Genomic DNA, 27,132 nt, shown 5'->3' with positions numbered 1-27,132 from the left:
GATGAAATGATAATTATCGTTAAATATGTCAGAAGACCACTTTGTAAATGGGCAGTATTTTGCATCGCCTACTATGTACAATCAGCTATCTTAAATGATATACGGAAGTGGTTTTAGTTGGTAGTTTAAACTTGTATACCACAACACACTATATCTGACGTCTCCTAAATGGCATTGTTGAAAGGGTGGAGAAAGTCATGTTCTCACCATCCAAATATAATGACTTTAGTACGGTGTGTTCCAGAGTTTCACTCTTACTATTAGTAAATGCACAGAGGAACTCAAGCGTGTTCATATTGGACAGAGAATGTAAATCAGATTGTACTTAACATTCAGTTTTGGCAATTATTATTTTATAGTTAGATTACACTGACATTTTAATTGGTACATTGAAAATGGTTTTAACTTTGGAAGAATGTGTAATACAAAAGCCACTTTAATAATGGTCTGTTAAGCAGCATGCATGTTTTGCTGTGAATGACAATTTGTTGCATATTAAATTAATTATTTTTTTTCCTAAAGATTATTATCAAAAGTAAATGACATCTTTGTCTATTGTAGCTGCTTAGGAGTTTCTCTAACAAGATTATTGCTGAAATTATAGCATTTTAAATCTTGGCAGTTTTTTCTTGATGCAGTTTTATCTTTTTTTAATTTAACACTTTCCTAGAATTCTATGTCAGGCATTTTGTTTTGATGTCTGCTTGTAATCATTTTACTTTCTAAAATTATGTCTGAAAAGACTGCACTGTTTACTTCCTTAAGATGTGAAATTTGTATCTTGTACAGAGGCTGTGGCTCCATGGCCAGTAAAAAATTAGTTTAGAAAATGGATGAAAATTTCACTAATACTAATGTACTTACCCATCTACTCGGTTTAATGGTAGAACTGAAGAGAGCACAAGCTCTTCGTGGCACCATGTTGTTCAAACTAGGAACCAAAAGGCTTCCATTACCTTGCAGTCCTTGCTCTTGCACATGCTGTCTCATTTATATAAGGGCCAATCAGCAATCATTGTAATCTTTTCATTTTTGGGATGTGGAAGAAAAAATGAGGAACTCCGAGGAAACCCTCACAGATATAACAAAAAAAAATGACAGTGAATGGGCCAATATTGATATGTAAATTGCATGTGCTATAAGGCTAACCAGTGGCTGTCACCCTTTCTACTTTTTTTAGTTAATATAAAAGATGCATGTAGTAGAAGAAAAATCCATCCACCCACATTTTAAATTTAATTATTCCAATTTGGGGTTATGATATTGTGAGTAATTTTGATACTAAAGTTTGTTGCATTCAGAGTTTTGCAAAGATTGTAATAAGTAGCTTTTCTCTAGCAGCAACCATTTCCTAAAGCTCTTACTATCTAAAAACTTAAATGTAGGTTTAACAATACGCTTCATATTAAAAATTGTTGATTAAACAGTTTGTATTTGTACATTTATCACTGGAATGACTGCAAGTGAATTCACAACTTTGGAACATCAATGACATGCTGCCTGTAACTTCAAAAAGAATCCTTTATTTTTATCGGCTGTACTATAGAGCACAACAAACAGTAGTGGAGCAGAACAGATTGAAAGGAAATGCAGTTCCTTTTTTTTTCTTTGATGCATATCCTTAATATTTCAAGAAGCATCTTTCTCTGTTCCCATAGGCACTCTATAAGTGTGTCTTTGCCAGCAGTATTAATAAGAGACTACTCTCTCTTCTCTCTTCAGCCTGCTGAATGACTGCATTTGCCACATCCTAGAGGTGTAGCTCTCATTGAGAAGCCAAAAGGGAGTCGGATCTCTGTGGGAGTTCACTAAGACCTTTACGCGATGCAACTAAAAAGGAGAGGGTTAACCTCAGGCGGATCACCCTTGATTCTTTTCATGTGCCAGTTAATTGCAGCCTTAGATGTTCCTCTTGATCGTAAGTATTAAAAAAAAATCATTAAAATGAAACTCTTTTTGTTGTTTCTTGTAAATTAGGTAATAAAATTAATATCCCAGGAGCAATTGCATTAATGTGATTTGTTTGTAAAAGAACAAAGGGGGCATACAGTTGTACATAGTTTAAATGATATTCACACCAATGCATTCTTTACTCATTAAAAATTAAATAATGAACAACAGTACTTTAGGAATATTGGATTTTTTAAGGTGCTTTCATATTTACATGGCCTAACATAAAAACATGCTTTAAGTGTTGCAAACCAATTTCTAGGCATCTGGTACTCCCTCTGCTTACTCACTGCTGTCTCAGTAGAATTTAATGAATGCACAGAGTTTCAATTCCGGTAATGAGTTGTTTTATTATATACTGTATAATATATGTTAGTAAAATAATAATAAAGCACATTGTATTTTACTTTTAGTGTATTTCTTTCATTTATAAGCAGTCATCTAAGTACTATAGTATGTAAATTTTAAGGTTTGGTGGTGCTGATTTTTAATATCCCATTTGCAAAATAAGCATCTGATTTGAAAAGCCCTAAGCAGTTTATGTGTTCTGTATTTATTGGATTTTCTTTGATCTGTTAGGGCAGTTACACCCCATGGCTAGTAAAATTCAGTGCACTCTAATTGACTGATACTTTTTAGTCAAAATCCTTTTTCCATCCATGTAATGAGCAGCTCATGCTTCTAGTAAATGTGTACCATATGTTTATAGGTTGCCATTTCCATCATTCTAACATCTGCTTTTCTTTAATCCTTGTCTACTTCTTTATTTGCTGAATCTTGGGGGAAAAAAAGCAAAAATTCTGGAAGGATGTAAGTTTCTGCTGTGAAGTTTTGAATGTAAACGCTTGTGCACTTTCATCGCTCTGTTGTGCATTTTTTAAATACTAAGCTGAAAAAATATATCTCCAAGTTTGTGTTTTTTTGCATGTTTGACATGGAGTGGGTTGCATTCACCATACTTTTGCCTGCAAAGATTTTCCTGTTGACAATTTCTTTTACTGTTTCAAACCATTTGAGAAAAAACATCTTATGTGTATGACAGAAAGCCAAAGCTGCATTTTGATCCCTTAAAGCAGAGGTTTTCAAATTATAGACCAATCCCCTCTCTGGGCAGCTGCAGTGGTCCTTGATTAAGTGATAAATGAAAAGATGGTCATTACATGCTGCATAGAGAATTGTGGCACATGCTACTCTTGCCTTCTCTGTCTACCTGTCAGGAAAGCTGGAGGGTGAAAAATTCCAATGTGCCTAAGAGTTTAAACTAAGGGCTACAAAGCCATTGCCATGAATATAAAGGACTTGTACAGTGAGCCTCATCTAAGCTCATGTATATAGATAGTAAATGAAGATGTTAAGACTTTATCATAATTCCAAAAATTGTAAGATGAGCCTGCATAATGCCTGATAAAACAAAGAACAATGATTAGAGTAGGTAAAGTTTGGGAACCACTGCCTTAAAGATTGATTATTATTTCTTAATTTTATTTAAATATTTTACCTCAATTCAAATTGCTTTGCATGATCTCATGTATATAAGCAATGAGCCAAACATTTTCTGTTCAGTGATTTTTGCCTGTATTGCTGAAATAATCCAATGATCCTAGATGTTCTGCATTGATTGAGCTTTTCATTCATTTTTACCATGCTGTCTGTTAGTCTGTAGCTATCAAGGCTAGAACTGCTGCAGTTCAAAATGTTTCTCACTGTTGATATTTCTTTTCTACAGTGCAGCAACCACCTACCATCACTCATCAGTCCCCAAAGGACTACATAATAGACCCTAGAGAAAACATAGTAATTCAGTGCGAAGCAAAAGGGAAACCAACTCCAAGGTAAGAAATACAAGTGTACCATTACAGTCCAAGACTTAATTGATATAAAATAGAAAAAATGTTGGATATACAAATAAAACTGTGGATTTTTTTAACAAAATGTGTCGGAATAAAAAACTGAAAATTAATATTGTGTTTTGATATCCTACGGATTCAGGAATGGGCATGAATTGTTAGTCGATCATAGTGTAGCCTAACTTCTATCCCAACAGCCTTATAGGTGTGAGGCAGGAGTCAATTCTAAAATGGGGTGCCAGTTCTTTACAAAACTCACTCACACACTAACCAAGTGTCACAACCATAGTGCTAACTTTTTACAACAAATCTCATAAATGATATCGGGGTAAATCAATCGTAAGTGATTATTTCATCCTGATTAAAAAATTTTAAAATTAGTTGTACACTATTACAAAACTTAACATTTGATAAGATATTCATCACTGTAAAATATATGGTAGGGTAATATACAAAATGTTTGGTAGTGTACGGATGCTGTAGATGGTGTGACACTGCATTGATACTACAAATACACATTGAGATGGTTCCGGAGTGTGGCTAGCGGGTTCTCAATTCCCAGCACAAGAAAGTAAATCATAAATTTTTAACATGTTTGTTAGCCATTGGAAATTAAGCAATTATGTAAATCAGATCATTTAAACAGCCTGAATCAATGGCTCATTTTCATTATATTTAATCACTCGAATACAAGCTGGCAGTGAATAAAACAGTGCTGCTAAAACCAAAAGAAACCATGAGCTTCTAAGACACCTTAAGATGGTGATAGTAATATTTTTGAAAAATGAAGATTTTTTCAAACAGACTATGCAGGCAAATTTTATTTGCTGATTCAAACTCTAAACCAATGGCATCCCTATATGCATGACTGCATAAGGCATCTGCTAGATGTTTATTTTCAGCATGGCAACAAAATAATAATAATACATTTTATCATGACCTCCCTTGTTTCCCCTTCTCATGAAAAGTTTTACTTAGTTTAAGTTTGCACATTGCCTGTACTTTACCCCTTGTAAACTTTATGCTATGCATTTGGCTGCTGATGCCATTTGTCACTTGTGTCCTTTAAATGTCCCTGGCACTTTTCTCCATATGTTTTGGAGTTTTAGGATTGTCCTCCGGTCTCCGCTTTCTGGACTGATGTTTCTAATTGCCTGCCTAATGTTTCCTCTGTTTATATTCTCCCATTGCTTCATGAATTTCTTCTGCTGGACTTCTGTTCTTTTACCCTAAATTTTATCCAGCAGTGGTTACTCTGTCCGGGTACCATCTCTAAAAAAACTAATCTTAGCCTCTTGCTGGGACTGTCCTGACTCTCTCCCATTGTATACTTCTCATAGATATACAAGTTAGGTTAATTGGCGGCTGAATGTTTATTATGACCGACTGACATCCTGTATTGTTATGGTTGTTCTCCAGATTCCTCTAGGGCTCCGGCTCCTCTTAAGATTTTATTGAAAGAAATGTGTCCTGAAAATCAATGAATGTATGAATAACACAAAATATAAAATCTAATAAATTATAGTGTGTTGTGTCTGCCAGAAAACACCACCTTTTGAATATTGAGCCAAAACTAGTCTTATTAGATAAAACAGAAAGAAGAGTAGAGAATGCACTCTGTAGTGCTTGCTGACTGTTCATCAGGAATGACATATTCAAGTTTCTGTAGATAGCCATCATTAGAGGAATTCAGCTGTCACTCAGGATTATTGAGGGTGGAAAGCATTCACGGATATTTGCGGACCTTTCAAAGACTTTCAAAGCCTTATATTCAAGTAGCAGGTTCTTGAAGATTGTTTTTTTTAATCCAATGCACTTGTGCTAGTTAAAAGATAAAGTGGCCATGATATTTGGAGTTTATCAGACCTCTGGTTTAAGTAATTTAAAGCAGTAAACCTATAAACCTTTAAAAAGTAAAAAAAAAAAATAATAATGTTAAATGAGAAGATGACATTCTGGACATGCTATGAAAATGGAAGAAAGAATTTTTTGCAAAAAAACAAAACAGAGAAATGGGAAAAGTCACTACCATAACTGGTTCTAATCTCACATAGTGGATCTAGATAGTCGTAATTGCAAGATAACAAAGCAGATCCAAACTGTGTGTAAAAGGCGTGTATTTTTCTTCATTCTTTGTCAGTTCAGGCTCCTTCCTACCAGAAAAGTTATGTTAATTGTGCCAAGGTAAGGAGTGGGAGCCAGCATCTCTGTTCTTTGTGATTTAATATTGTAGAGGTCATTAACAATATGTTGAACCTATTAGTTGTAAAGACCCTGTCAGGAACACATATCTTCAGACCGCATATCTCTAAGGAACACTGAAGCACTCAACCCCTGACCACCCTGCCCTCACAACACTATGTCAAGATTAAAGTGTTAGGCAGAGGTAATGGAAAATACCTTTTGATTTAGGTTTATATGCAGTATATATTTCATTTGAAGATCCTGAACTGCAGTTGCATTAATAAGCTCCTGTAAATGACTGTGGTGCAGAAATGCTTCCCAAAACATGTAATTAGGAGATTACTGCATATTAATTCTGGGCCCCATCAGATACCAAAAATACACCCTTTGCTGCTCAGAATTTATTGTCAAATTAAGAATGGAAGTTAAAGCTTTAAGAAGAAGTACATCAAATTTTAGAGGACATTTTTATCCTAATACAGGATTTTTTCTGAATTTAGCGTGATATCTAGTAGTGAAAATGGTGTGCTCACATACTCTCACTGATAATATGAATTATTTCTAATCGGTGATAAAACCAGTGCAGTGACCCTATGACAAGGCAATTGGTGTTTTTTTTTGTTTGTTTGTTTTTTTGGGACTCACTCAAACTGAATCGTATTGCAGCAAATCTTTATGTTTAGAAAATTTCCCAGAATGGAATGTTGCACATGCATGGAATGCACACGCACAATATTTTCCTACTTGTCTTTAACCTTCTTATACTCTGAAATGTATCAATATTTTATTATTAAGATTTACTGTATGCTATTTTTGCACAAATATGTATTTCACACACAACTTATGTTTGGCTTGCAGGTGTTTCAGTTGTCTTGTCTTTGGATTTTCACATGTATTTTACAGACAAGTTGTAAGTCATAGCTGTTTTAAACATTTGTCATGCCATTTGCCTTTTATTGCTGTAGGCAAAATTATTGGCAGAACCTAGCAAAAAATAAAGAAAAAGGCATTAATATTTTATTCATCATGCATTACTCAGATTCCAGTTTAAGATGGGTTAATGATGCTGCATTTACAATATTACTCCTCCCTATCTACTGACTTTAGTTTGCTATAATTGAGAAGAGTTCAGTGTAGTTGTTCCAATTTTATTTTTAAAGTCTATATATTTTAACTGTATCTTCTTACAAGATATATATCCACAGTATAAGCAAGGATATTCTTAAAAAATATTTATTTACTCAATCACTTTCAAATGTGGCAAATCCTATTCAGTATCCAAACAGCACTGAAAGTGAAGCAGGGAAGACCCCCCAGATATGATGCCACTCGTGCCTCTGGAGTAAGACCTGGCATAAAACAGTGATAAGAATAAAGATAAGAGGGACGAAAAATAAATATCTTTTCATCCTTATGTTTTTGAGAGTTTCTGTCCCTTTATTATTGATACTTGACTATGTGCTGATATTTCTTTCTTTTCAGTGTTAGAATTTCACTCATTTTTTCTGTGTTATTTCCATTATTTTTTTACTTTGTTTGTATTCCAAATTGTTTTCTTACAAATTTCCCTATTGTTTTATGACTCTTTTAATTACTGTTGATGTATTCATGACAATGGGATCAGAGCATTTTTACCCAGTTATTTGGACTAATATTATTATTTCTGATAATAGGTACATTTTAATATAGTTTAATTGACTTAATATGTAATGTATATTGTTGTGTAAGATTCTAGTTTACCCACTTGTATTCATTGTTATTCATATACGTTACGTCTTTTTTTCCTATTATCCCTTTTTATTTCTTTTTTCAATTACTTAGTAATATTCACACTTTTTTAGTTTTTTATTTCAATAAAACAGTTAACTATTATGGAATTAATTTAAATGATATTGGTCAAATGTTAATACAAGAAACAGCAAACACCTATTAAGGAATGACAGGCCAAAACGCAATACAATTAACGGTAATGTTGGGAGTTTTTAATTTGAATGACTTTGATGATGAAGTTGCTGACTATTTCATGGTTTTTTGTCAGTACTAGTGCTAACAGCAACTTCTTTAATTCTCCAAAAAAAATTATACTCAAAGAGTTTTTCTACTGTTTCATATGTTCATCTTGCCTGTCACATCATTTTCATTACTGAGCCTTAGACTTCTGAGATGATGGACCAAGACCTCCTCATCTGCTCTCATTTAGATTATCCCTAATCCTTATTCCTTTGACGTCAGTATTACAGCTTTAAAGCTTTCCTATTATAATATTTATGAAAATCCTTTCATTTTTGCTCTTCATCAACATCTTTCATCATAAAACAAGAAATACAGGTAATGCACAGATGTAACCACACAGACATATCAAAGCAAATTATACTGTATATGTTCATGTTGCTGTTTCAAATATCAGCGCAAATTTCGAGATACATTTAAAATCTGCATTTGTGACAAAAAGAAAAAAACAGTTATAGTTAATATTTTTATATAAAGCAATCTAAAAAGACTGTGGTGGGCTGGCGCCCTGCCCGGGGTTTGTTTCCTGCCTTGTGCCCTGTGTTGGCTGGGGTTGGCTCCAGCAGACCCCCATGACCCTGTAGTTAGGATATAGCGGGTTGGATAATGGATGGATGGATAGATGGATCTAAAAAGCTGTGAAAATGGTTGTCACCGAATGACATTCAATCAAAATGTGCTTGGTTTCCTGTAGGTTATTGTTTTAAATAACTTCTGAACATAATGTACCTAGAGCAAGAGTCATGTCCTTGAAAAGTGAACAGTGCTCCTCTTGCAACTGATTGTTTGTCTTTAGAGATGGGTGATGTATAAAAAAAATAAATTGTACTGTAAAATTAGACATATGTGAGGCAGAATGCTCTAATCTTTTTGGAACCATGTTAATTTAGACCATTTAAAATGTATCAGAATCTAAGTTGCAAGTGCAGACTTGTCAAATAGAAAAAGTAGCACCATTGGAACAAGAAAGGAGATTAACAGAAAGTAATGGGACATAAGGAGTTGATAAAAAGGTGTGAAGCAATATGAGCCTCATTGTGCAGAAGAGTCATGATGGCTTTGCTATGGATGCATTAAGTTTTTTTGACAGAAGAAACCTGTCTATTCACCTTAGAGATTCAAAGGTGAGAGGTTTGTCGCAGTTCCTCTCTGAATTCATAGTTGAATAATTTGAACTGATTGTTTATATATTGCTTTTCTCTGTACTTCCTTTGTTAACTTACATGATTTCAGATTAGCGAGGTAACGTAATATTACATTAATTAAGAAAATGTCAAAGCCCCAGTCCCCAGGTTTAATACATATTTTTTTATTTTTTAGGTTTTCATGGACAAGAAATGGAACACATTTTGATACAGACAAAGATTCAAGAATCATGATGAAGCCAAATTCAGGAACGCTGGTCATTGATATCAGCAATGGGGGGAAGCCAGATGCATATGAAGGCATATATCAGTGCAGTGCAAGAAATGAACATGGAACAGCAGTATCAAACAACATTGTTATACGACAATCCAGTATGTTTCACTTATTTAAAAATTGTTTACTGATGATTGTTCTTATGGTGATTTTTGTTTTCATTAAATACTTATACATCTTTAATGTAGTTGATTTCTGTGTGTCTCTCACCTATTTCTTTTCTTTTTAACTGTTGTTCTTCTTCTTTTAAAAGATTTATTTTTAATCATCAATTACATCTATCAGCAAGGTAACATTTTGTCCAATAATGATAAAGTATGCTGCATGGAATTGGTATTATGTATGTATAAGTCCTTCTGCTCCTGATCCTGAGCTCTTTTTTAAAGGAGATTATGTAGTAAACTTAACCTACTTGCCCCTGTTCTCCTCTGCACCCTCTAGTTGAGCATTAGAACCCCTTCTATATTTAAATGCAGTAGAACCTTAACTGTCCCCAATTTGATTTACCTTGCACCTGCTTACCACAAACATATTAAATAAATACAGTAGCAAAACTAATAAATGATGTTTACCTTAGTATACTGCGATGAGGTTGTAGTTGAACTAATGAAGTGATATTAGAGGAAATGTATTGACAGCCGGCAAGGTGTTGTCTAAGAGCAGTAAGAACAGCAGTTACCATATTCATGGCTAAGGCAACAATTCTAATGCATGCAAACTTCACTTGTTCATTAAAATGACAGTGTGCAAAGATAAATGAAAAACGCTTCAGGCCATTTTAAAGGTAATGCAACGAGGTTGGCAGATAGTTTATGGAAGAGTGATATTTTAGGAGTAAGGGTTATTTGGTTGAAGTAAATTTGAACAAAAGTGCTCATCTTCAACATGTTTATTCATTTGTTCATTTATTTCCTATGGCTGCCAAACAGATTGGGAGGGTGGGTATGCTAATTCAGGGCACGTTCATATAAATTTACCAAAGGACTGTTAAGACTTGACAATCAATCTTATATCATGTCATTAAATATGCTTAAAATGATTGAACCCTGAAAGAAATTCACATATACCCTTTTAAAAGCCAAACTCCACCCAGTAGTCTTTTCACTCAGGAATATTTCTGGTCCTGAGACACTGGAAGGCGGTAATTCCCCCAGCACCCAATTTGCTAACAGTACTGGTGGTGGCCATTGTTAACCTGGGCCTCGACCGATTCAGTATGGAAATCTGTATTGTTTTCCACATATTGATGTGGCAAAATTTTATACTCGATGCCCTTCTTGACATAACCCTCCCCATTTATCCAGTCTTGAGACTGGCACAAAGAAACACACTGGTTTGTGCATCCCTGCTGTGGCTGAGTTCAATAATAAAGTAATATTACACTGTACAAAATCCATGTGAATGTTTATCCTCAGTTTAAAAAAATATCTCGCCTCATTAATAAGTATGTGTTTTATGTATTATTTTTACACTTTAAATTTTGATAAAGAAACAGTTTTGCCTCTCATGGTGGGAAATGTTTCCAGATTTTTCCTCAAGAAAATTATTATGGTGAAACATGTTTTGTGGACTGATAAAACAGCTTCTAGGTACTATGGAGGCAAAAACACTAACACTGCTGTCTAGCTTAGTCTAGATCTGTTCTTGGCTGTGTTGCCTTCTGTATGTAGTTTTTAGTCTTTTTTATTATTATTTTAATGTATGTTTTTTTGGGTTTACTTCCGAAACTCCATACAGCTCAGATGCATGCTGTCAAGTTTTTGTATAGAAATTGCCCTATATCTAGTGTGTGTCTTACAGTCAGTCCATCATGGCTGCATTCTGCCTTGTGCCAGTGACTATTCCGCTGTGTTCTGGGCCCCACAACCCTCAACATTAAAAGTTAAGTACTGTAAGTGGAGAATAAATGAGGTTTTCTTTTTCCCTTTCTTTTTTAGGATCTCCCTTATGGTCAAAGGAGAAACTTCAGCCTTATATAGTCCAAGAGGGCAGTTCATTAGTGCTTCCATGCAGACCTCCAGTTGGTCTTCCTCCTCCTATAATATTTTGGATGGATAATTGTAAGTAAGAAAGTATCACTTACATAGCCACCTGATTTATTAATAAATTATTTATTGAAATATGTAGTGCCTTCTGGATTGGAGTTAGACGGATAAGGTGAAGATCGAATCACTTCAATAATCACACTTTTATACTTGTGCATGTCCCTCTTCCCTCAATTGTCCTTCCTGTTTCTAGAGTTTCATTTATCAGAGCCGATTACATTTCTTTAGTGTGCTCCATCCTTGGCTTAGCCCATGCCTTTCTTCCAGAGAGGCCCTTTAGGATCGAATCCTATCCTTTAAGTACAACATATAGTTATTTCCTCCTGAAGAGATTTTGAATCCATGACAAAAGTATATGTCCTAATTGAAATAAGAACATACTGCAGCATGGGTTCCCTTGCTTTCACTTTAAACAGTTTCCTTCAGTATATAATACCGCACTCACAACTTATTAGGGCTACCCCACTCCTCAGAAGTTTTGCTTATGAATTGGCTTCTGCTTTCCTCTGTTGAACCACAGAAAAGCTGTTGCACAGTTTAATACGGGGCATGTTTTAATTGCTACTAAGCAAGAACATTTTTTTACTTTTGTTGGAGTTCTTTTTAGCAGCTATGTCTTCCATCTTCTCCATGCTCTGCTCAGTCATTTCTGCTCTCAATGTTTCTGCTTCTATCATGCCAATGTCATATAATTCTCAATGAGCTGTGAATGGCAAAGATTAAAACGTGCATTCAGCAATACAGAAGTTCAGGCTAGGATGCTTACTCACTAGCCTGATTCGCGTTCACTTTAAATGAATCTTTTGATAGCCACATCTCCTGCTAGGTGTTGTACCATTTAGTTGTTGATTCTAAGAGTATGCTAACATGCATTTATCTCTTGTGCTTTAAACATATCTCTAGAGAGATTGTCCCACCAGACTGTAACAATTCTTGTCTAGCAATTCCTTATTTAATTTTATAGCTGTTATAGCTGCTTCTATCAAAACTCAAATGAGTTACACCTTTTGCAATTTACTTTTTCTTGGTTAAATTATCTTAATCCACTGTACTACTTTCTTCAAAGGTATAGCATGTCTAATAGAACCAAAAGAATGTTTTTTTGGAGATTCCAGTTCTAACTGATTTTGATTTTTAATGATATGCAAAGTGGTGCTAAATTTCTCACCTGAGCAAATATATCAGGCCTCTGTCACATGGACTGTCAATGTAGAAGTAACTGTCTACCAAACATTTATTACATTATTGTGCATTTCTCTGTTTGCTCTGAATGTGGCATGATCCAGTTGAACAAGACATACTAAATCATTGCTGCAGAATGATGTAGATGCAATGTTTCTGTAGCTCATATAGAGTGTGAATGATAAGGGCACTGTCGACCCCTTGAACCCTCAGACCAGACGTCAGACACCAGATAAAAGTCCAATATGACTTTATTTTATAATAATAGTGTGCACCAAGCACTCTACACTCCACTATACTCATAAATAAGCACAATAATAAATCAATAATCAATCCTCCTCTCCCAGACACTTAGCCACCCTGTCTCCCAACTCAGCTCGTCCGTCTGGGATTTCCCAGAGTCCTTTATAGTCCTTGACCCGGAAGTGTTTGTCCTTCAGTCCATGTGACTTTCTATCACTTCCGGGTCAGGTAAAAACTCCTTTTCTTCATCCCAGAAGCACATCATTTCTTCTGTCCATGTGACTGGGACGTACTTCCGGGGTGTAAGGAAGATAGTCCCTGGGCCTCCCTGCAGCGACTCCTGGCGGACCCCATGGTATCCAGCAGGGCTGTGCATTAAAAGTCCACTGTTCATAATTCCCTGCTGGCATTCGGGGCTTCTCCATGCTGCAAGGAGGACTCCATCTGGCGACCTTGGGGGTACTGGCCGGGATGAACGGTCGGCCATGTACCACAAGAGTTAAGAATTATACAATAATGAAGCGAAGCAAAAGACAATTTTCCAAAAATCACACTTCAAAAAAAAAAAAAAAAGATTCTGTGGGAATACTGATCAATTTAAATGATATTGATCTATTTATCCAATTATGTCAATTCTAAAACTATTAAAGAGAGTGAATACGTATATGATTAATTGTTTTGTATTTTATATTTGTAATTAATTTAGACCAGTTTTCAAAGATTTGTTTTCACTTTGACATTATAGAGTATTTTTATATTGATCAGTGTTTTTTACTGCTTACATGGATTTTAAATAAAGCCTTCTCATTCTACTAAAGACATATCTATTATCCCATGAACATATTAAGAAAAACACTGAGTGAAAATGAAAGGACACACTTTGGATTAAACAAACATTTTATTGTGGGTGCCACTTGTGGTCAGCTTCTTAAAACAGCAAAAATTGCCAAGAAAATGGAGGCAGAAAGAAACAAAAAAGAGATTCCGGACAAAAGCTACTTTAGTTTAGAAGTGAAGCTAGCTGCGACCAAGACTATAGCATGACAATTTAATGGTCCTTAATCAACTTCTTTACCAATTTATTTTTTATCAGCATTAAAATGTGTGTGTGCTAATACTTTTTTGGGTTTTTATCTTTCTACACCTATTATGTCTTTTCAGATTTTCAGAGGCTGCCACAAAGCAATAGAGTATCTCAAGGTTTAAATGGAGATCTATATTTTTCCAATTTAAAAGTGGAAGACACACGAAGTGACTATATTTGCTATGCCAGATTTAACCACACTCAAACAATCCAGCAGAAACAGCCAATTTCTGTTAAAGTTTTGTCCAGTAAGTAAATGAAAAATTGTAAAACCAAGTTTTCTAAAAGTGAAAAAATGAACTTTATGGATTTTGTTGTCTTTTTTTTTTTTTTGTTTTGCTCTTTGTGTTCATGTACTTGCTTGTGCTTTTTTTTTGATAAACTGATTTACATTTGTTTGTGCCCAATTCCCTTTGTGAATAAGCTGATCATGCCATTCAGTCAAGGACCAAAGGCTGCTATAAATGTTCCTTTCTCTTCTTTCCCTTTGTGCGTGTGTGTGTGTGTGTTAGGGTTGGGGGTGAGCTTGGTCAATTAAGTGGGCTTCTTTCCCATGTTAGACTTTTTTTTTGCAATCTTCCTATTGTCTGAAGCTTGATTTACGTCTGCCCAATATGTTGCATGTTTATGATTTCTTGTTGTATTACAGTGGATGCAATCAATGAGACTTTTGCAGCTTTTTTGAATGACACTGAATTTTTTGGTGGTGAGTTATGGCAAAACTTAATGATGACCTTTTAACATCAGTAGATCTAGCACACTAACTTCAACCCTGTACCCATTTAACCATTTCCATTATCAGTATAGCTATTGTGTAATCAACAGCAGGGATACTCAAATGTTTTCGCTTCTAAATATCAAATGAGAAGATGAATTATTTTTATTTTAATGGGTTAGTTTTCCTATTACCTTACCAGCCTTCAGGAAATGTTTTTAAGCTACTAAGCTGTCTGTCTGTTGCATGTACTCTGATTTTTTTTTTTTTTCAAAGTATTAACCTTTCTGGAAGCAAAATAAAAATAAGCTAATCTACTATTTCATGAAACCCTATTGAATTCATAGTTTAATTCAAAAGTTTTGTTTTATAATACATCAGCACAAAGAGAATGAGTTGGTATAACTTGCAGGATCTGACCACCATGACACTATGAATCCACATTCAGACAGAGCTGGACCAGACCTCTCTTTAGAATGGTCTAATTACATGGCCATAGATTACAACACGAAAGTGTATGGAGTATTGTATTCAATTTTGTTAAATTATTATTTATTATGAATAATATCATTATCATGCACCTATTCTTGAGAAATGATATTCACTATTAGTGCTAGAGACATTACTGGTTGGTTGAAGTATTAGCAGATACAGTAAAAAAAAAAAACTGAATTGACTAGCTCAATGCATGCCAAAGCTTTTCTGCCTCTTCTAACATAAAAAAAAATGGTAAACCTTTACTTAAAGGACGTTGTCTCAGAACACATGCATGCCATCTAGAGATTGTTTTGAAGCATTCTGGACTTTAAGGCAGCCTATAACACGGAAATGTTCTGCACCATTTTATCACCCAATCACATCACAGTTGTGAAGTGCTTCTGTAAATAAGATGGTTTGGATTGTACTTTTATCCAAATATGCATTTTAGTTCCTTAATTACAAGCAGTCAACTTACTCATGCTATATATGTTACACTATAAAGCATGTTTAGTTTACTTTCATAATGTATATGCTCACTTTCTTCTAGTTAGCTAAAAAGCACTTAAAAGCTATGTAATAAGTAATGAGCCAGTATTAATTAATCTAATACCAGTCACTTTTGAGAAGTACAGTTTTCTCAAAAAACTAGTTTGAAAGTGTTCAGCTCTTACTACTATTACCATTTTGATTTCAGATTACACTGAAATATTTTTGGAAAGTGCATGGGTGGCAAAGGGCCCAGTAGTGGTCCATGTGAAGTCTGTACCTTCTCTCATCTGTTTGCCTTCCACATCCCAAAAGAGGTGCCAGAAAGATTAACTGGAAATTCAGAAGTGGCCCTTTGTGAATGTGGTTGTGTGTTATGTTACTTCTGTATGCAGTGTTTTGTAATAACATACAATATGTTTTGTTACTGAGTGGTAGAAATATATATATTGTATACAATTTTATGTGAATGAAAATACACCAGAAGAGAGTACATCAATACACTCACCTTTGTATGGCCGCTTTCATTGTGAATAAGATCCCAAAGTGGTTTATATATACAGCACAACTGTGTACATTTCATGAAACATGTTAAACAACTTCCACAGTATCACAGAGCAAGGATACAACAGTCGAAACAACCTACCAGAGTTTTTCTGTATAGCTTCTATCATGTCAGTAAGGTCATTGTACTGACATTGTTTTCTGTATTACAAACTGCCACCACTGGTGAAACGTTTTGAAATTCTGGAGGACCTGCTGAAAAGAACAGCATTTTTTCTTAAAATCAGTATAACAGGCTGTTACATTGGCTGTTTAATGCTTCTGGCAATATTAGTTAAGAGGCATTTAAAGTTATAACCATAAAGGGTGTAGACCACTACGTGTTCTGTCATTGTCTGTCCCATGAAAGTTTAAATCTTAATAGGTAGATCATCTTCATTATGGAAATGAATCTTTTGTGACTGTGACGATCATTGACAATGTACATGATTTTCTTTATTGTAGACATGCCAGTTGGAGAGAGACGTCCAACGTTTTTGGTTCCAACTGGACAAAATAGCAGTAAGCTGGTTTTAAGAGGAGAAATCCTGAAACTTGAATGCATTGCTGAAGGCCTGTAAGTGATTTAAGTTTTGTGCCAAAAGTATTTTGGAATATGTCATTTTTTACTTTTTCTCTAAGTATTATACTTTAGGTCAAAATTGTATCTTCTTGAATTAAATTTGATGTATTGTTTAATGATGTTACCATGAATTGCACCTTGTTTTAATTCTTTTACTTTTGCATTTTCTGCAAAGACCCACTCCAGAAATACACTGGATTAAAGAAAGTGGAGAATTACCAGCTAAGAGAACATTTTATGAAAATTTTCAGAAGACACTTAAAATTGTTGCTGTTACTGAGGCAGATGGTGGAAGTTACCGTTGCACAGCAAAAAATCATTTAGGATTAGTTCACCATACAATAAAAGTCACAGTTAAATGTAAGTTTAAAGTAATGTAGCTTTACTTCAGATTCATAAATTCTTGTTGTTGCTCATTGGCTAGAGTTTTTGGTAAGCTTTCCATCTCAGTTTTCTCTCTTATATAGGCTGAAAATATGCATTAGGTAAATGAAATTAAATGTGTAAATATTTTTGGGGATTTGTTGTCAGCTCTCATTCTGCTGATGAAAACCAGATATCGGTTACATTGGGGTAAACAACATACATGTGTTTAGGATATATCAGAAATCTTTCCTGCATTACAAAGTCCAAATAAAAGAGAAATTCAATTTACATTGATAACAGTCTCTGTAAAATTTTCAATATTACTGATAATTTATTGTAATATACAACTTTTTCACACTTTCCTGATTAACTGCTTCCTAGCTTTTGTTTTTGCCCTAATTATGCCATTGTGAATTATTTTAAAATGTAATTTGTATGTGTGTGTGTGTGTATGTATATGTGTGTATATATATATATATATATATATATATATATATATATATACAGTATATATATATATATATATATATATATATATATATATATATATTGTATAGTGAAAAGATAACAGGGGGACAGAGAAAATGTTTAGGGTAGCCACCCCCGTATACTTAAAATAAAAATGCAAAAAATTGGAAATCAAAGGTCTTTATTGACTGAATTCAAGACAGAACTGAATTAATGTCAACAAGCTGGCGATTTTATTTCCAGTTCAGAGAAAGTGACGTTACTGGGGTTGAACCAGAAGTGATTTAATTGGTTGCCAGAACTGGAAGTGGTGTTGACAGGCTCATGTCAGGATTACTCTCAGTTGGTCTTCAAGGTGAAGAGAGAAAGGGTTAGTGATTGTTGCCAGCTCCTGATTCAGCATATAATTAGTATCTTTCAGACCCTTTGGGTTCCTCCTGTTCGCACATGTGTGACAATATACATACATATATTCGCACTACTCGTTAAAAGTTTTAGAACACCTCGGTTTATCTTCAGATTTAATCAGTTGAAATGCAATGAATGGCCTAAAATGATGAAAAGGTAAGCAGTATACTGACAGAGGTTTAAATTTAAGATTAGGTTAGCAAAAACTGACAAAAGGAAATTTCAGAATATTACAGGGAACAACAAATAGGTTAAAACATACAGATGTTCCAGAGCAATTCAAGTAAATTAAGCCTTGCAAGCTGAGGCAAACAATTTGCAGAGGTGTCCCAAACCCTGTTGATTACTTTTTCTTAAAGCAGAGTTGGAGCATACTGCGTTACTACACCTTCTACACCCTAGAAAGTTGTAAATTCCAGTGATAATGACAAGAAAATGGCAATTAACAAATGAAATGAGACAGAACATTATTATACTTAGACGTGTAGGCCTTTCATTTAGAGAAATTACAAAAAAAATCGAAGTATTAGTGAGTATGGTCTTCTACATAATCCAAAGGCAATTGGAAACTGGAACAAACTCTGATAGGAAAAGATCTGGCAGACCCAAAGTCAAAAACCAATCAGAAGACACATTTCTGAGGGTCACCAGCTTGCGTAATAGGCACCTCACAGCACAACCGCTTCTAGCACAGCTTAACAATGGTCAAAAAAGCAAGTCTCAGTTTCTGTTGTGATAAGCAGACTTTGTGCTGCATGTTTGATTAGGCGAGTGGCAGTAAGAAAGACAGTCCTTATAGCACAAAAGAGGGCCTTGAAATGCCAGCTGTGGACTACTGCAGACTGGCTTCAGAATGACTGTTTTAAATTAACTTTCACCATCATGTTTATAATCTCATATCTCAAATCATTTTAAACTAATGTGGATTGTGCCAATTTGGTTAGTTGTCTTGACTGTTTTATAATCTTCTGAATAGTTATTGGAAGAAATTTATCTGGTCTACAGCAAAGCAAACAAATGTTTCAGTCAGGTGACTTTTACTTCGTTTGACATTAAAGTTGTTCAAATGCATGTCTGTTCATTTTTATTTTATTTAATGCAGCTTCACCATATTGGATCAATGAACCAAAGAACCTTATACTAGCCCCTCAAGAAACAGGCATTCTTCTCTGTCGTGCTAGTGGCAATCCCAAGCCATCTATCACTTGGTTAATGAATGGAATTCCTATTGAAAGTAAGCGAAATATGTGAAGCAGTTTTTAATATTAAGCTGGGTTTTTTGTTGAAATTTCTAGCTGTTGAAGTAAATGATTTACACAGACGTGTCCTTTTGTAATTCATTAGATTCCCCTGATGATCCCAGCAGGAAAATAGATAATGACAACATTGTGTTTTCTGATGTGCAGAAAGACTCTAGTGCTGTTTATCAATGTAATGCATCAAATGAATACGGCTACTTGCTTTCCAATGCATTTGTTAATGTACTTGGTAAGTTCTAATTCTAATGCAAAAATCTTTTGCTGATGCAATGCTAAAGAGTATGACTGTGTATAGTTATTTTCAAATTAGAGGGTTTGATTAGTTTAAAACTTTGATTTAAATCATTATTTCTTTTTTATGTTGCTTTTAATTACAGCTGTACCACCGAGAATTCTGACCCCACCCAACCATCTTTATCAGGTTATCATTAGTAGACCAGCATTACTAGACTGTTTGACATTTGGCTCTCCAGTACCCAAAGTTCAATGGTAAGATGCAGCAAAGCTTTTGCCAAATAATCAAACCCTAACATAATGTTCTGGCATGTCATTCATATAAAAACAGTCTTTAAATGTATTAATGTATTATGGTCAGAAATGATTAATTGTATGAAAAAGTATGTTAGAGACAGCAATGTTCAATGAGGTCAAGCCACAATATGGATTTAAAAAGTTACATTATGTTCTAGCTCACGGTGAAAGTTCATTAACACATTCAAAACTAAATCATTCAGTCCAATATGCATAATATTTTTTGATCGAGAGTGGATATAAATGACAAGAGCACCCTAATTCCTTATATTTACTTATGTTTACAAAATTCATTTTTCTTATGTATTTTTATCTTAAATGTTTAAAACAGTTTATACATGTAATGTTAAAAATGTTGATGTATTATCCATTCATGAATGTGAAAATTATATTGGCTTTTCATAAACAAAGTAATAGTTCTTTCTTTTTTTCTTGTTTCAAACCATGGGAACGGCAAGAAATACTGAGTATCATTTATCTTCAAGCCATTATCTGAGGTTGTGTAGGAAACAAAGCGTAATTGTTATATTCAGCTTCTATTCCTGCCCCTCAACTGCAGACAAAACACAAATGATATGGCAGATTTATTTGTTTGGAAATATTTTATGGTTTTTCTAATAGAATTCTTGTACTCGGAATTAGCAGTAATAATCATTACAAATTTGTGTATCCTGAATGAATATGGAGTTTTGAAATATTTTTACAATTACCCCTAAAGAAAAATTGCACAACTATTGAAACTATTCTCAGTGAAAAGCATATATATTATTTAAGGCATAATCAGTACCCTAAATTGACAAGTATCTTTCAACTTTTGGTAAAGTTTGAACATCAGAGTTTTTTCAAAAATTATTAAAAAACCTATATTTTTAGAATTCCTGTGTGTAATCTCCTTTAAGTTGTCTCATATACAGTATATTATATTTTGTGCGGCATCAGAAAATGTGTGGAGGAATGTCATACAGGGTAATCCACATTTTAGAGAGTTATTTTGAAAGACATTCTAACAAAAAGTTTACAAAATTCAGTTTTATTTGCAAAATTACTAGTTATGCCTAGCATTCACACCAGGGTCCCTCTTAACCAGCACCCAGTTGAGATTGTGGTCCTCATCCCACTCTCGGCATCCCTCTCTCTGTTGTGGCCAGTTAGCCGGGATGACCCATTGGTGGCTTCCACTCACAAAGTGTTGTAGCACATAGTACCTGGTGAGCAGGGTCGACTGTGGGAAAGTGAGCAACATGGCCAAATTAATGGTGGTGACATTCCTTTATCATACAGGTAGCAAGCTCATCTGATATTTCCAAAGAAGCCACAAAGTCATCATTGCAGAATTCCAGGATCTTTGTCTATAATATTATCTGCTTAAAAAAACAAAATAAGAGAAGGTGGTATTTCTCCAGTGTGCAGTAAAGGATTAAGCAAATACTTTTTTATTCATTATTAATGAATGCCTGTCTTTAAAACTGTGTAATATAATTTCTTATTGTTTGCAATTACATTGATTTAGATCATTAAAATATCATTAAAAATATTTTCTATGAAAGGTTCAAGGACAACCATGCTAGTATTCTGGATGGAGACCCTTATATTGCTCATAAAAATGGCTCTCTGGAAATCCATGTTGCACAAAAGGCAGACAGTGGGAAATACACTTGCGTAGGAATTAATGAATTGGGAAAGGCAGAGAATGTGGTTCATCTGGAGGTTAAAGGTGAGCTGTCTGTTTGAGTTATAGCACTGTTGAGAATCACGGGGGCTATTGAAAGCTCCAAATTTTATTCTGAGTCAATTGCATATTATACGCCAGTTTCTAGGCAGTCACACAGGTATTTTTGTAAATAATCTAATGTTTAATATTAAAGTTGACAATCAGTTGCTTGTAATAAATGCAACCATTAATGAATTAATCTTAATTCTTTATTTTTCCAGAATCTGTACGAATTATTGCACAGCCAGAATACAGAGTTGTGCAAAAAGCTGGAACAGTGGTATTTGAGTGCAGGGTTAAACATGATCCAAGCCTTGAACTCACAATTACATGGCTCAAAGATGAAAATAGTTTGCCAGAGGATGAAAGGTATGCCATTGTCATTTTTAAAACTCCTCTGGTTCAAGTGTTTGTAGCCATGCCTTGCCTATAACAGCCCTTGTGTTTAATTCAGTGTGTGAATACCAGTGGATGACAAGTTCTCAGAATTTCTAATTGTGCCTATGTCATGAATAGTTTTTTTTTTTTTTCTTGTATCTTTCCACCTTTTTATTTTGGTAAGATGCAGTATGTTTTTTAAAAGCTTTCAATATAATAGCATTAATGTAGCCTACATTTACTTCTGTTTATCTGGAGTCCCGGTTTATTTAATGCGCTTGAGCAAGAGAATTGCACCATGTAAATAAAATGTATTAGGTGTAACATCTTTGAATTCATGTTTTAAAGGTTTGTTGTTGGCAAAGACAGTCTTACAATTACTGATGTTACAGAAGCTGATGAAGGTACCTACACTTGCATTGCAAATACCTCCCTGGACAAAGACATTGCAAGGGCAGAGCTAACAGTTGTTGGTAAGATGAATTTCTGACTGATGTTTCACTGAAATAGTTCAAGTTATTAAATCTGGGTTTTTAGTCAACAGTTTCAATGTGTATAATATGCATTGCAGCTGACACTATGGATGGGCTGATATCCTGGCTAGGATTTATAGAATAATGGAAGGGCAGTAGGAGTCGGCCGCCCAGAGCAATAGGTTTCCCTCCAGTATTCTGAGGGGCTGCACACCTCTGGTCTTACCCTTGCTTGGGCACCTCCAGGGAAGCATAAGAGGTGTAGTCTGAATATCTTGCCCCTTTTGGGGTCCTTTGGTGTCTCTAGAGGGAGATATTGGAGCACAGCTCCCTGTCCTCGGAGAAATTCCTCTGATCTGGAAGTGCTTCTGGGGTATCTCTTTCACATGCTGGAAATACTCCAGGTGTCTGGATTTATAAAGAATGTCCCCTACCTAGCTGGGTGAGTCAGAGTCAGGAATGAAACAGGGCAAAGCTCTCCTGGAAGACGAGGAAGAAAAATATTGTGTTTGTGAAAAAAAATACATTACAAAGGTAATCTGTGAGACATTGTTTGTGGATATAAAAGTTATTTTGGAACTTTTTTTGGAATCACCCAATCATCCACTGTATAAAGTAATAAATAGTTGCTTTATGTGTGTATTTTACTTTTACAGATCTTATACTAGTAAAATGTTTGGCAGCAATTGTTATGTAAACAGATCTGTTTTAATATTGTTTTTTTTTTCAATTTAAGTCTATGTGACACTGGAGAACTGGTGATGAATGGCCAGTCACTGCCTCTTTATGTGGCTTCTTTCTGTCTGCAAAAACTCTGACATTTCTTTTGTCACCACCAAAATACCCTTTTATTCACAGGGAAGGCCCTGTGCAGAGATTAAGATGATCTCATGCCAACCTTACTTTTTTCTCTCTTGGGCAGCACTCAGCTGATTTTGACCACTAGAATGTAAAGTCTGAGCTAGAAAAAAAGCACAGCGAGTCTTCCGCAGTCTGGCAAAATCCCCTCTGGAGAAATCAGTGGGAATTTAGGCACACTATGTACTGTATAGATGAGCCTCAAAAGAGCAATGTAGTGTTATTTTATTGATTTGTCCCCTAAATAAACAATGAAGTGTCATTTACTGTAATTACTATTTAGACTGTGAACTGTCAAACTCAGTTGTTTTAGTGTCTAAATCCAATCCATTTTTTTTTAATTATTTGAGTATTTTTTATCATTTTTTAAGGAACTTTGTAACACAATGTATTAATATTCTAATTATTACTTAAATCTTACCTTACTCTTCTTGCAGCTGCTACTCCAACTCCACCTATAATTTACGGTAAACCTAAAAAAAAAAATCTGCACATATTTTAGCTGAATTTTTTTGTTGTTTTTGTACATGTCTATCTCTCTTTCTCTTTCTATATACATGCAAGATATACTGTATACAGTACTTATATACTGTGTGTATAGAGGGAGCTAGAAAGATATTTTTCAACAATCATGCATGCTGTTGTTTTGGCAATGTGCTTATTTTGGTTTTTATACTGCAGCTCTGAAGATTTGTGACTATTTGTTGCTCATAATATTTTGCTAAACCAAATGTTATTAATGAGCTGCTCTCAATACCTTTAGGCTTTTATATTCTTTCTTTCTTTCTTTCTTTCTTTCTTTCTTTCTTTCTTTCTTTCATGTTCATTGCAGACATCTTTAATGGTTTTCTTATCATGTGGTTACAATTTATATATATATATATATATATATATATATATATATATATATATATATATATATATATAAAACACTTACAGAACACCTTAATAAATACACTTATCAGGGCAATGTACTCATCACAGCCTCCCTGCTCTCTACTCACATTATCAGACCACCCATCTTAAGCTAAGTTCAAACGATTAAATGCCTCACACAGTTCAATCTCCTCAACTCCTCACCCATCATAACTTAAACTACATTTACAGCCCACTTTGATAAGTTTTCAAGTTTTCTGTTCTGCAGTTTTCATGTATTTAAACATGCCAGTTACAGGTAGTTGAGGAAAACTGCAGTTACTATACAACTGACAGTAATGGAGTCACCATCTGGAGCCCTACATGTCAATGTGAAAACATTAGGAGATTGAGCCCCAGTATTAAAGTATGCCTCCTAACCAAGTTTAAAGAGATATTGAACTCTCAGTATAACATTGTGGACAGAACAGGAATACAGAATGTAAAGTGGCATTATACACTAATGTAGAATTAAGAGCTGACAAACACATACATTCTCTTAGGTAATTTGGCATATAAAAATCAACTTAAAGTGTTAATATAGTTAACTTTACCAGCGCTCTCATAGGTTGTGTTTATACTTGTTTAAAATAGTAATATAAAGTATGAACAGCTTATAGCTTTCTCTTGTGTAATTCTTACTGTTTAAGTTTTTTTTATATTTGACCACTTTATGAGACAGTGCTCCATTTTCTAAACCTACATTCTAAAATATATATAGTTGGAATGCACCGTCACATATACAGTCAGTATGTTAGTCGTCAGTATAGGGACACCATACAACTCAACATATTAGAATGCCCATGGCAGAAAACCCATGCAGACACAGGGAGAAAAAAGTAAAGGTGCAAACTCCATGCCTCACACTACTGGCAATTTTACATTAACAAATACAGAAATAGTTATAAACCAAAAAAAAAACAAAGAAAGATCTTTGATTTTTCGATGCACGTTTTTATGAATTTTCTTTGCACAAGCTAAAAGTGCAGTGATTATTGAACTTTTAAAGGCCAGCTGCAGTATTGAAAACATTAAAATGTTAACTGTTTTTGTTTATTTTGACATATTGAATGTTATTCTTGGCTTTTAATATTGTTTCCATAAAAAGTTTATTTTACCATATTTGTTTCAGATGTGGCATTTTACATTTGTATTGTGGTTTGTTTATGATCATGCAAGTATGCCTTTGATGACCATTTTTTTTTTACTTCCATTCCACCAATAAATACAGTATGTATATACATGTACATACTGTAATAGTTTAATAGTGTGAGTAGAAGTTATTAATGTATTTCTAAATGAGCATATGTTATGACTTGCAGATTATCCTGATCCCCCTAGTGATCTGGAACTGACTGATGAACACGAAAGAAGTATCCAGCTTACATGGACACCAGGAGATGACAACAACAGTCCAATTGAAAGTAAGTTTTTTGTTCTAATAAATAACTTGAATCTGTGAAATGTCATACAGTATATACATAGACATTTTGGATATAAATATTCATGAAAAACATGCTTTTTCTATGTGTTAAATTAAGTACAGCATTTCAGATTAAACAGAGTACAATTAACAGCAATTGTTTTAAAAGCATATTCTTCTATATGGTACATGACAGTAGTAGGGAGATTTCCTGCCTTTAATGACAGATTTAATTTTTGTAATTTCATACTTGAGTGTATATGGTTGCTCAAAAAGATACTCCTTTGATTCAGAAGCCTTACTGGAAGATTTCAGTGTTCACATCTGGGAATGATGGAGATATTTGAACAGGTTTGATGGGGAGGATCAGCCAGCCTTAAATAAATATGATTTGTGACTTGTTATTGGATTTCTGATCATGGATTGTTTATAAGAAATATCATGTTCGACCATAATGTAGTACACAGTATCAGAATACCATGGTTAATAACTGACCTTATTCTTGTGTCTTTTGATCTGAAACCCTGTATTCTGGAAATAGAAAGATATTGCGCTGTTTTTTGATTACCATTGGAGGGATCTACTGTGACACATACACATTGATAGTGAATGTATTCCGGAAATGTGTAGCAGATTTAGGATGAGTTCTTCTATTGCCTTTGGAAGAACATCTCCTGAATTTCAAAAATGCAGAAAGCATCACACACTCTTTTGCCACCCTTTATAAACTTGAAGACCTCCACCCTAGTCATCCAGTCTGTCTCTACCTGTAGCCTACTTTGCATTATGTTTCCACCCAGATAAATGAGTCAAAGATGCTGATTTTATTTTCAACATGAAAAATTTTATTAAATGTAACAGAAACTTGTAAATATCAAAATGCTAGCATAATTACAGTAGGAAAGGCATGTTGTGTAGTTCACTGTTGTTTTAATGCAGACTTACTACACTTCCTTTGTGTGAAATATTTTGACAAACTCGCCAATATACAGTCTAATGTTACAATCAGGACCGCAGAAGTGTGTTTCTTTGCACACTTTTCTTATTATTTTTTTTCTGTTACTTGATCATAAGAGGGTAGAATGACAGTGCCTGATGTGCATGATCGATGCACCCCTTTTATTATTGTAAGAGGCCAACGTCTTTCATGTTCTTCCATTTGATTACAATCATTCTGCTTCTTTGCCGCACACCAACTTGCACCGTGGTGAAACTTAAGGCGACTGAATTCATATTGTCATCACTATCAGTTTCAATTTGTTCTAAAATTGGCTTTACAGTTTCTTGTTTACACTCCATTGTATTTTGGTTGAAGACTCTGTTCCACTCAAGAATATTGATAAGATAAATTAGAGAGGCAAAATACAGAAATATTCATCATTTTTTGCAGCATAATATTATTTATCCACTAGATGGAAGAAGAATACAGTCCTGAGCATTGTTTTGAGCTTAACACTGTAAAGTGGATCCTTGCACATCACCCGATTCTGACTCGTGCTGAACTGTAATTCCCAAGTCCGTGTCACACTCGAAGTTAACGGCAGTGAGGTTAAGGTGTGTTCCATTTACTG

At 34.5% G+C, this 27,132-nt stretch overlaps 1 protein-coding gene across 23 annotated transcripts in view; it reads left to right on the top strand.

The window, feature by feature from the left end:
* Nucleotides 1-27,132, top strand: part of nrcama (neuronal cell adhesion molecule a) — a 193,415-nt gene that overhangs the window by 136,064 nt on the left and 30,219 nt on the right. For 10 of the 23 annotated variants that reach the window (XM_039760914.1, XM_039760920.1, XM_039760925.1 and 7 more), the window contains 17 exons: nt 1,723-1,918; nt 2,743-2,760; nt 3,677-3,782; nt 9,312-9,508; nt 11,348-11,470; nt 14,042-14,212; nt 14,614-14,670; nt 16,654-16,765; nt 16,947-17,131; nt 19,116-19,247; nt 19,358-19,501; nt 19,650-19,761; nt 21,351-21,517; nt 21,736-21,883; nt 22,241-22,365; nt 23,661-23,690; nt 25,461-25,562. In XM_039760914.1, coding sequence (XP_039616848.1) covers nt 1,825-1,918; nt 2,743-2,760; nt 3,677-3,782; nt 9,312-9,508; nt 11,348-11,470; nt 14,042-14,212; nt 14,614-14,670; nt 16,654-16,765; nt 16,947-17,131; nt 19,116-19,247; nt 19,358-19,501; nt 19,650-19,761; nt 21,351-21,517; nt 21,736-21,883; nt 22,241-22,365; nt 23,661-23,690; nt 25,461-25,562 — 2,023 coding nt within the window. In that variant the 5' untranslated portion in view covers nt 1,723-1,824. The remainder of the gene's footprint in view (nt 1-1,722; nt 1,919-2,742; nt 2,761-3,676; nt 3,783-9,311; nt 9,509-11,347; nt 11,471-14,041; nt 14,213-14,613; nt 14,671-16,653; nt 16,766-16,946; nt 17,132-19,115; nt 19,248-19,357; nt 19,502-19,649; nt 19,762-21,350; nt 21,518-21,735; nt 21,884-22,240; nt 22,366-23,660; nt 23,691-25,460; nt 25,563-27,132) is intronic. The other 13 variants (XM_039760921.1, XM_039760936.1, XM_039760927.1 and 10 more) reach the window with 5 other exon arrangements.

Source organism: Polypterus senegalus, chromosome 8 (assembly GCF_016835505.1).
Source record: "Polypterus senegalus isolate Bchr_013 chromosome 8, ASM1683550v1, whole genome shotgun sequence".
NCBI lineage: Eukaryota > Metazoa > Chordata > Cladistia > Polypteriformes > Polypteridae > Polypterus > Polypterus senegalus.
Note: the sequence above shows the minus strand (reverse complement) of the source record. Positions and strands in the feature narration are given on the sequence as shown.